General features: G+C 45.1%; 1 protein-coding gene across 1 annotated transcript in view; it reads left to right on the top strand.

Moving 5' to 3' along the window:
* Positions 1–1,509: 1,509 nt before the first annotated feature.
* Positions 1,510–11,712, top strand: part of SLC6A2 (solute carrier family 6 member 2) — a 72,674-nt gene continuing 62,471 nt past the window's right edge. Inside the window, exons 1-2 of the mRNA XM_068411089.1 lie at positions 1,510–1,539; positions 3,501–3,798. Of these exons, the coding sequence (XP_068267190.1) occupies positions 1,510–1,539; positions 3,501–3,798 (328 nt within the window). The remainder of the gene's footprint in view (positions 1,540–3,500; positions 3,799–11,712) is intronic.

The raw sequence follows: 11,712 nt of genomic DNA, 5'->3' as shown, positions 1-11,712 counted from the left end.
GTGTAGTCTTTCAGTGCTGGTGAGCCTCAAGGCCAGAATGAGCTCAGAGTTTCTGTGGATGTACCAGGAGGTGAAATTAAATAGTTGGTGTATATATCCCCTGCCCCTTTTTACTCTTTTCATTATATATTGGATTATAATAAGAAAGTGATGTCCTGGGTCTTCACATCCAAATCCCAGCTCTCACAAGCAACTTCATCATACAAGCCTGCTCATAAAACAATATCCTAAAACCCAGGTCTTCAGTTCCCATTGTATTCACTGCTTTGATAGTTAGAACTCTCCTTTTCATTTTCCCACGACATTTATCATTATTCTTCTGTCCTTTGGTTTAAATGGTGGTGGGTTTTTTTCTCAGTGACAGTTACCTCAATTTATTTATAAAACAAGCATATCCCCTCCCAGTCACTGTTTTGTTTGGCTCAGCTGCCAAGCTCTTTCATCAAGTGTATCAGACACAATATGAAGCAAGACTCTTTCAGATGCACCAACTGTAAAGTGCAAGTTCCAACATATTTGAACACTGTTCGATACAGCCCTTCTCAAAAGCTGGTTCACAGGAAGGACAGTAGCCAGCTCCTGTAGCTCTGTAACATCAGTGGCAGAGGGCTGTGCTGCCGAAGGTGGAGAATTCAAACCCTGCTGCCAACAAGCACAGTTAAGTCTTCACACCATCAGCAAATGGAGATCTGGAAGCACACACTAAATTGTTGTTCATTGGGGTGGTTTTTTTCTTCATAGACACTAACGTATGAGAGTGACAATCCCAGCTTACCGTTACAGCATACAGTATATTCTCCTATATGTTGCAAAGAGAAGGAGAGACAAGAATCCTAATAACTGATGACTAGCCTAGCAGCACCTGACTATTTTCTAAAGTAAACTATAGCCTGTTTCCCAGTCAACAGTGGAATATCACTAACAGCCTGCCATCTTGCCTGGCCCCATTGAGGTTTCTAAATACAATATTCCCTTCTCTGACTTCAACTCTACCCGCTGTCAGGCTCCATTAGGCGTAACAAGATCCAGACAGAATCAAGGTTAAGCAACTTTTTTATAAAATTCAATTGAGGACTTTCTTACCTTGAGGGTGCAGCAGATATTACATTAACCAGATTGTGCACACTTTCCATGCAAGAACTAAAGGCGTATATATATGCACAGTGACTTAATTCTCTTCGGAAATAAGCGGGGGCTTTCTAGATTCCTCCCACCATAGACATCATGATCAAGCTCAGCTAATTGAGACCTTGTGGGGAAAAGGGTGTTCCTTAGCAAGGCCTTATTTTTCCAGAAGCAATGTGTGTGTGCTGTTGTCTAGCGTAGGAAGTCTGTGCAGATTATTAAGGCAGTAATGGTCACGTGGAGAGAAGGGAACCAGGTTTAAAAAGCTCCTTACTGGCTAGGCTACAGCTTCAGCTCCCAGAGAGACTGCCGTCCCACAGTGGTGGAACCAAGGAGGCGGAATCCCCCTTCAGTCATCTTCCCCCTCCCCATAGGTACCAGGGAATGGGACAGAGACATCCCCAGTGCTACCTGGTGAGTCTGTCAGCAAGATGGCTTCAGGGCTCTGCAGCTGGGAGCAGAGGCTCTCCTCACACCCAGAACAGAGCTTGTCCTTTATTTGCTATGGGAGAATGGGCGCGAAGGCTCACTGAAATGCAGGGGGGTGTGGGCACATTTGGGGGCACTGCATGTAACACGGGTATGTATTTGATGCATTTGGTGGCTGTGTTGATGGATGGTATGAGGAGTAGGCAGCAGCGTAGCTGCGCACGAGTGTAAAAATGTGGGTTGTACTGCATGAGCAAACAGCGAGTGTTTGCAGGGTACTAGGTAATGACTGTGCACAGGGGAAGTACTTTGCAGCACGCATGGCATGAAGTGTCAAAAAAAGCAGAGAAAATGGTTTTATGTCGTGTATTCAGAGAAGATGAGGGCAGGAAACGATGGAGTAACCAAAAGAGAACATGAGCTGCATGTTCTAAGCGTGCAATTGCTCTGAAACAGTATAGCCACTGCTCAAATACTTCACCCAGACAAGGACTTTAGGATCCAAGTCACAGCTCGGATCTTGGAGCTTGAACCAAGAACTTTCTGTGAAAGCAGAAAATCTGCAAGTTGTCAGTAGCTGTCTTACTAGCATCTTTGCAGTCTGTGGCCTAAAGAGAGGAGGAGAAGATGCTGATATGCGAGCTTTAACTCTGAGTTGGGATTCTTTTTCATATTCCAAGTTTGCAGAGGACCCTGGTACTCCTTGCGAACTCTGACTAGCACCTCTTCATGTATTACGATTATAAAACTGTATCATCAGTCCTAGCAGAGCAAATAAGAACGGTAGGCTGTAACACCACTGAGAATCCTCTGCGATGTGACCTGTTCTCATTAACGCCAGGCAGAAGGAAAGCTGTTTAACATTGGGGAGGGGGAGCCAGCTTCTGCCTTTTGTGCTCAAATTTTATTCCCTAGACAGACACTGAACGTACAGTTACTGCTCACAGCTGCAACAGGAGGAGCCCCGGAAAACCCCTTTCTGCAGCTGTATTTAGCCAGCTTTTGGCACCAATCGCTGTTGCTCTGCCAGCTAATTCTTTGCTCATTTTACGTGTAAAAGACCCAGGTCCCGTTTGGAATAGCAGCAAAGAGCTAATGTCCCGCAAATACTTCAACCTGACAACTCAATCCTACCAGCCCCACGTTTTCCAGGAAAGAAAAAGCCGGGCATCCATCAGTCCTGGCATAGGAGTATTAGCAGTTGTCCAGCTCTGCCATTCAACCTGCACCCCCCAGGTTCTGATGTCAAAAGCCAAATTCTACCGTTTAACTAAAGCCACGCGAGCAGACAGGGGAAAGCTGCCTCTGACCTGCAGCTCAGCCGGGAGAGAAGGGAAGTGGGCAACCGAAATTAGCTCTACCTGTTGCCTGCTAACGGCGCTTTGAGGTTGTTTGACCGGGGATGGGTATTTTGCCTGGCGGGAAGCAGCAGCTCCGAGCGCCCCGCAGCCTGCGGCAGGACGAGCCCTAATTGCCCAACCCTACGGTGAAGCTGCCGCCGGCGACAAGGCGCAGCGCCGGGGCAGCGCGGGGCCGGACGGTGCGGGGCTCCAGCCGGCTCCGCTCTCCCTGGCTCAGCCGCTCACGGCGCGGGTCGGGAGGCTCCAGCCCGGTCCCCGCCGGCGGCCGGGGCGGGGGCGGCGTGCCCCAGGTGCGCCCGGCAGGCTGCGGGAGCGGCGCCGCGCCGCCGGCCGCTCCCCCGCGGAGGAAGGGCGCGGGAAGCCCCGCTCCCCGGGGGCACCCCGGCGGGCGCGGGCGCCGCGGTCCCCCCTCTCCCGCCTCATTTGCATGGCTCTTATTACGGCCGTGCCTCGCTCCTGCCGCGCTGACACCGGCGGGCCGGAGCGCGGAGTCGCCTCCAGCGGGAAGTGCACTTCCGTTATCTGCGCGCCCACCCCCGCCGCGCCCGCTCCCCCTCCTCAGCTCGCTCTCTCTGGATGTTTAAGGCAAGGATGAACAAACAGATCCAGCCCGACCGCAAAGTGTCGGTGGTGGCCCCCTTGCCGGAGCGCGCGGGGCCGCCGCCCCCGCGGAAGGACGTGGAGCTGATCCTGGTGAAGGAGCACAACGGCGTGCAGTACACCAGCAGCAGCCTCCTGCCCGCCGCCCCCGCGCCGCGCTACGGCGCCCAGGACAGGGAGACCTGGGGCAAGAAGATCGACTTCCTCCTCTCCGTCATCGGCTTCGCCGTGGACCTGGCCAACGTCTGGCGCTTTCCCTACCTCTGCTACAAAAATGGAGGGGGTAAGAGCACCGCTTGCGAGGTCGTTTCTCCCCGGCCCCAAACCCCAACGCCGCCAGGGCGGCATCCCCTCCTTCTGCTTCTGCCCGGAGTTTCAGGGGGAAAGCCAAGAGCCGAGGCTCTCCCCCGCTGTGCCCGGGAGCGGTGCCGGCGGGCGAAGGGAGGAGCGGCGGCACTGCCGCTCTGCCCCAGCGCTCCCCCGCTCCTCCCTTCGCCCGCCGGCACCCGCGGCGGCTCCGGCCCCGGCAGCGCACGGGGCGCCGCTCCGCTCCGCGCCGCGCACACCCGTCACGGTAAGGATCGCTCGCACGCCCCGCGGAGTTTAACTTAGTTTTGCGCACAGGCGTATTTGCCTTCTGCTGCCACTTGAGCCTGCCGAACGCTTTTTTTCGTTCGCAAAAAAATAGCATCAAGAGGGGAAAAAACCCCACCAAAAACACTCGAGCAGAAAAACGGCATCCAGAAAAGTTAGCGCTGGACCACTGAGAGGTTTCTTGGGGGCACCTTTAACGTGGGATCAGGATTTCTGCCCTCCCATTCTGCAGATTGAGGGTTCTCCCCCCCTCGCCCAAGTAGGTACTTGTTACAAACAAAACCTCACCTCCTGCACAGTTTGTCTATGACAGCAACAAAAAAGACGACACAATAACTACAGTTAGCTCAGATTGTCTGGCACATCTTCAGTAAGACCTTAACTCCATCATCCCCTTTCATCTCCCTGAAATATGCTGTGTTGTCAGTGATGACTCCACACTGTGATGGAGTAACACCATCTGTGAGGTCCAGGCAGGTGCCTGGGGTGCTTTCGGATCACACATAGGAAGAACAGACCCTGCCTAGCAGATGGAGGAGTGTTTAAAGTGTGAATGGTGAATGACACAGAGCGAGAAGAACTGCTAGAATGAAAGCATGTTCTATAAGATAGTTATGTATGTCTTGATAATGTGGTTGCCTGGGGATAAAGGCTAATGGTTCACACTTGTAGCATAGAATACTTGCTTCCTGTGAAAAGAGGAATGCAGGATAGGAAAATCCCAATCAACTACCATGGAATTACACCCATCCTTGGAACTTAATAGGATACTAGAAAGGGCTGGTACTGAAACATTTTGTCTAGTTTGGTACCTCCAAAACTTCTGAGAGGAGTCAGACAGTCTCTGCTCACCACCCAGACAGGCTGAAGAAAGTAGGTAGTACTGAAAAATAACCTCCATCCTTACTTCATTATGTCCAAAAATAATGCTAGCACTCACACCACAGCAGCACAATGCATCATGAACCCAGCAGGCTTCCGCGGTGTCAGGTGCAGGTGTAGCAGCAGCATCATTCATGCCGCGCAGCACACACACACCATGGCCAGATCTCCAGGTCATCTTGCAGTTTTTAGGGAAAGAGATATATTCCCTGATCTCACATTGCACAAGGTGACACCCAGAGTGCTTGAACTGTTTTCTGTCGTATTTTGGGTCACTAAATTTCCTAACCTGCTTCCTTTATAATTTGCTGCTAGCTCAGGCACAGGAGGTAACAGTCTGCAACTCTCTTGCATTTTGTTTAGTCTCCGTGTATTATCTTATGTCAGTTCAGCCAGAGAAACCTGGGTCTTCATTAGCATCTTTTAATTCAAATACTTCCAAATTGCAGCAGAGAGACAGCTAACTACTTCACAGCTACAGGGGGCACCTTCCAGTGAAAAGTTTGCACCAATTCTTCTATACCGTCAAAGTGAAATCAGACCTTTACAAGCAAAGAGAGAGCGGCCCTATGCTATGGGGCAAAGTCTGTTGAATGACTGAGAACTGCTACTGACACAGAGATTATAAACACTCGTTTAGTCAGCTCTTCAGTAGAGAACAAACCGCAGTATGAAGCATCTCAATCAACACCTAGGATGTCATTCCTGAACACATACATAATATCACAACACCCTTTACTGGCGCTTAAAAGACTTATTTTACCATAAAATGGGATAATCCCGATGGTCAAAACCCATCCATCAACAACCGGCTTTTCCTAAGGAGGTGTTCTCATGGAGGACATCAGCTAGCTCAGCTGGACAAGGACACATCAGCTGCAGCTAACAGGGGGACAAACTAATTTTTACAACTTGATTGTGTTTGGCTTAATAAAGTTTAATCATAGCTAGATATTGAGGTTATTTTTCTTTTTCTGTGCTGTTTGATAGAGTATGGCCAGCAGCATATCACTCATGACAGAATTTCCAGGATACACCCTGGGCTGAGAAGTGGGGAATGGAAATATAGCCAGGGACTGGTTAACAGCTCTCTTCCTTCTCTTCGCAACAATAGTCTCTTTGCTGTCTTAAAAATTTTCCATCCATTGCCTCCCATGTTGGACATACACACACACATACATATATATATATATATATATATATAAAAAATATTCATTTAGTAGAAACTCCTGTAAGAGATTCAGGCTCTAAAAGTCCTGAGTTTCAAGCCAACTCAGTCCCTTCTCTCTGTCAAACTGGGTTTGGGAGCTTGTTTGCTCTATGGGTAAATTTTCCTACGAGAGCAAAGAACATGAGGCAACAGGCAGAGCTATGGGATATAGCTGGGTTTCGTTGCTGCCTTTCCAGTTCTAAATCACAGATATTCTTAAACATCTCCCCCCTTACCCCCGCTACTGCAGGAGGGAACCTTTTTAACACTAGAGCAAGTTTTGCTACCTCAAAAGAATCATCCAGTGGGTTTCATATAACTGTTGGCTTATGTATCTCCATACAGAAAATGTAATAAACTAAAGTACTACTAGACAGGGAGAAAATTTAATTTCATTATCTTAGTAGTTTTGCTGGGCTGCCGAGCAAGCTAAAGAGACAAAATCAGGTGGCATTTCTATACTTGTATAGCATGCTCAGACTTGCTCATTAAAAAAGTTTTACAAGATGTTCATAATAGGGTTATAGTTTGCCTTTTGATATTTATAAGGAGCTACTAGATAAAGGAAGAAAAACAAAACAGATTAAACTTGAATTGGATGGCATGTATGAAGTGGAAAGAAAAAGGTTTCCTTTCTTCTTCCTCCCTCAGTTTCTCTTTATTCTGAAAGCCTCAGCAATTACTCAGCCTCAGCAATTTAACTAGAGCTGACTTTAGACAAAGATAGTCAAATGTGGGTTATGAACGTGTATATCTTCAACAGATTGATACAAAATGGGCAGTGAAAAGGAAGCATGTTGCAATGACGTAAGTTCTAAGCCACTAAGGTATTTTAACACTTGTTTTCAGCATAGCTTGTGCTATCTAGCAAAAAGAAATTCTGTTATCCTTTCAAAATCTTCACCCACAAAGGTTCTACGAATGCTCTTCAATGTTGAACAACAGCATCAACGACATGGAAGTGGTAGAAAAATGGCATCGCCCTTTACATCTGAAAAAAGTGACGTGGGTGACATGGACTGTTATGTTTCTAAGACTGGCTATGATTAATTTAAGATGCCAGCAGACACACTAAGGGCCTTTCCATGCTTGTAAAAATAGGTGGCTCTCAATAAAGCGTGAGAACGTACAGGAACTCAGAAGGAGAGTATAAATACACACTGTATTCCCTCATTCAAAGCTGAATTTTACAAGGACATGGATGCATATACACCCCCATGTTCTTACTAGCCAAATCCTTGAGTTTCTTTCTTCGATAAACTCCAGGGAAAATTCCTGATTAAAAACTAGACATACAGGCTTTTGGGTTAGACATTGAAGTTCCACACATACAAAACTCCTGAGAGTTTACCTGAGAGAGTTTTACTCACACGAGGCACACACCACCCAGTGGTAGTTACACAGACTTTTTTATGTCAGGTAACTTTGGAGACAGCACCGGTGGTGTTAACAAAAAAAACCTATTTGTATTTTAACAAGCTCCCAGTAAAAGCTAGAGAGTAAGAAGCATCCAGCAGCACTAAAACGCTGAATGAATAGCCAGAAACATCTGTGTTTTGGGAGTAGCCTGCTGAGAGACCCCAATGGGACTTCTGCACAAAGATAGATGGCAGAATGTAACCCTTCTGTGAACAACTGTGATTTCTGGAAACATTCTTCTGCTATAAAAAAATAATCCCCAATCTTTAGTAAGATCTAAAAAGCTAGAGCATTTATTTTTTGTATCAGTTACCTACTTCCATAGGACTTGCCTGCCTTACAAGGGCAGAGACAGATCCAGTGGCTGTATTATAATGTGAAACGGGCCACAGAAAACTTTCAGGACAGTTCAGTATGAACAGACTGGATGAGATCTTGCTCTCACTGACTTCTTGGAAGCAGGATATGCCCACTATGTGCTCTAAACTACTCTGCAAGATGATAGGGAGGTTCTGTACAGATGGCAAAATTCTGCAAGCTCTCACTAAGCAGATAAGGCAACACTGCAGAAGGGGGAATTCTCAAACATTGCCTTGTCAGTCTGGCTGATCAACAAAACACCATTTGACTGCTCCTCACAACACAAACGAAAAGCACTGTTTGCAGCAAATCAAATGCTTTTTGTGCAGTCCATTTGTGAGAGTTTCAAGGAACAGGGTATGTCACTGGAGAAATCATCAACTGCGGTCATTTCTACTGGCTATTCTCACAAGTGCTATATCCTCATTATAACTCATTCCTGGCAAGAGCCCATTTTTCTTTTTTTAAAGAGAATCCCTAGCTGTATGACTCTGTCTGTAAGTGATCAACATCAATGTACTCAAAATAAGTCTTTATAACACATCCAACCTTTTAAGTGCTCCCCAGTTCTGTAAGAGGCTATGCTGAACTGAAGAATAAGAGCATTAAAATTAGACTCTCATCAATTTAGGGAAAGATTTACCCTGATATTTGGATTACATCTAAAATTTTACTGATGCCAAATGAAGTTGAGTAATGCCTAGTATGATTAACTGATGTGCTCACAGTGGGGGAGGATGATGCTCAGTCTTAGCTAACAAAGCTATTATAGTTTTTGTACAAGATACTTTTAGTATTAATGTTCATTTTTGTTTTGTTTTCCTGCATAGTCATAGGCAAAATTAGTATTTCCCATTGAAATCTGTGGAAAAATAATTTACCAACATAAAGTACGTTTTTTTGTGAGCCAAAGTATTTGCAAGGTCAGTCATGTTCAGACTACTCATTAGGAAGCATGTAATTGTTGGATTAGTCACTGGAGACTTAGTGTATCATAAGAATCAGATTAAGCTTTTCATGAATTTATGAACAGCTGCAGATAAATATTTTAACAGTTCTCTAGCTATCATAATATATACTTCCAATGTCCTCTGAAGCATTATTTTTAAGTGTTTTTAGACCACAGTATTTCTAGAAGAAAGTGTTTGCTTCAAAGAACAGTTTACCAGCAATCGATACACTTTAGAACAGAAGTATCTTACAATTTATCCTAATGCTCCCTTTCCTGTTCGTACTCCCATAAGCTGTAATGCAGGACTGAGCAATCCACAGCACAGGTACCAAAGACAGCATACAACCAAATCCGAATATCCCCAAACAGGGCCAGCACAAAGGCAGGAGCTGAGAGCTGTCGCGCATTGAGAATGACACCCGTGAAAGTACTGTGTCCCACACAGCTGTGAGCCTGGCTAGCACACTGCTTCACCAAAAGCAAGATGTGATGCTGACCAGCAGCACCTTGCCTTTCTACTAGGCTCTACCCCCTGTGTTTTGCCAAGTGTCTGCCAGCAAATTTAATCACTATTTTGAGGAAGAATATAATCTGGCACTTTACACTTCAAAGGTGGATTGCCTTTGCCTTGTAATATCAGGGTTTACATTCCAAAATAGCATTGATGATGATAATAATAAATCAACTTTGAAGTAATCTCACTGCAAAGCCTACGCCAAGAGTTTGACTCATCAATCAATCACAGCTTGGATGCAAACCTAGTGATTTTGGTTTCCTAATAAGGGGGTTTCAGTTCCCATTAGCACATCAAACCAGTGACCTCAGACAGGTTAAACTGTTACGCTCATCTCCACACTGTGGCCATGAGCTTTGGGCTCCCGGGCATCATGTGACATTGGGGACAATGTTCTGTTGTGTGGTGTGACAGTACCTTCTTCCCCAGAGCTGGATTCAATGGCCAGCTCACAGTTGCTCTCTTCCCTTTCGCACAAGACTTCATCACTTTCCTTTCCTTGATCAGCCACTAATCATCTGGTGGATACAGAGCACGGATTCACCTAGGCTCACCACAGCACTGTAGCTCACATGCCACTTACCAGCTGCTTCTCTGAAATTCCCTATTCTTCTCTACATGTCTTGTTGGCTCTGCAAAATACATCTTCAGAACTGTAATGTCTGCAGGGTTATAAGCTACTATGTCATACACCTACTACACATGAAGCATTATGAATAGTTGATACGGAGGAACTGAATCTTTCTCATCCAAACCTTTCCATCAACTTTAAAATTCTAGTTTCTGACTCTGGGTGAGATACCATGAAATAGTGTACAAGCGGTACACTATATGGACTCCCAGCTAAATACCTGGCTGAGCAGAGAAGTTACAGAGAAGCAACCCTTAGACTGACCATTTTACAAAGGCTCTAGAGATATACAAACATAGAAAGGTTCTAGACCAGATTCACAGTATTTATTTTGAGGTTACACCTTAAGAGGACCATCCTGTGATTAATGCGGGGCAAGCATTCAGAACGGATCTAAGGGGTGCTCCAATCAATCACCAAAACTGGTTTTCTACCTTTGCTCCTCCACATTACCAAGACAGTAAAAAACCTGATGTGAACCAAAAGAGCTGTTCTGACAAAAGCAAAGATATCTCTTTCTAAGCACGCTGAATGAACACATTTGGATTGCCACTCAGAAGCACTTTATTCTAAAGTAAGAGGCAGAAAAGACATCAAGTAGTGAACTTAGTTCTGTTGCTTGGAAATTTAAAATCTCTGCTTAAAGTCTTCCCCCTCCCTCCCGCCTTCATTCCTGTATGCTCTTCTCAATTCTGCCAAGACTAAAGTACTGAAATATCCCTAGAAAGCCATTCCAATAGGATATATATCGCTCCTGGACAAGTAAATTCTGAAAGTCGCATTAAGGAAGCCTTCTATGTTCATATTAACACCTATTAAAACAGATACAGGACTTTCTTATAGTTTGGCGAGGGATCTCAGGTTTTGGATACTCATTCAAGCTGAAATAGCAGGCACTTAATCTTCATCTGTTTCTACTCTGTTTTCTCACTAACATCTTTTTAAGGTCTTTATTAAATTCGCTGGGAGCAATGGAAAACAGAAAGGCCATATTAGGAGTGTGGCAGCCAACGGCCTTTCTTTACTGAAGAAACCAAAATATCTCTAAGGAGTTTGAGACGCGGTCTACATGGTTTTGGGGCAGAATTTGCCTTTCATCTTTTGGCAAAATACCACAAACCTGTCAGTTCAGCGAATATGTTAATACAGCTCCAGCAGTCTAAAGATGTTATTTCAAGAGAGATACTTTCCATTTACACCCATATGAAACAGAATGCTAGTACAACTACTTATACATAAAATCAGAGGGAATATACAGCTTAGCAAGTGTTTAGATAGAGTGAGGGAAATTATAATTAAAATCAGTCCACAAATTACTGAACCTCTTGCTGCGAATTAAAACGGAAACAAATAGTTTAAAGAATTTTGAGCAGTTCTGAGGAGCAACATCAAATAGCTCATGCCTTCATTTTTGATATACCTAATGGGAAGCACATCAGCAACTCCCAGTTCTAAAGCCTTTGTCCCAGGTTAACCAATTAAATAGTTAAGAACAGTAGTATGGCTTTCTAATATCAGTAAACTCCACAGCTTTTACATATATTGTAATTATTATTAGATGATGTTGTACTTAACTGCTCTCAGCACTATTATAAAATAATAAACCATAACCAAATAAATTCTATACTTAGAGAT

The sequence above is a fragment of the Nyctibius grandis genome, chromosome 12, assembly GCF_013368605.1.
Source record: "Nyctibius grandis isolate bNycGra1 chromosome 12, bNycGra1.pri, whole genome shotgun sequence".
NCBI classification, from domain to species: domain Eukaryota; kingdom Metazoa; phylum Chordata; class Aves; order Nyctibiiformes; family Nyctibiidae; genus Nyctibius; species Nyctibius grandis.
The sequence above is the reverse complement of the archived record's forward strand: the minus strand, read 5'-3'. Positions and strand labels throughout refer to the sequence as shown.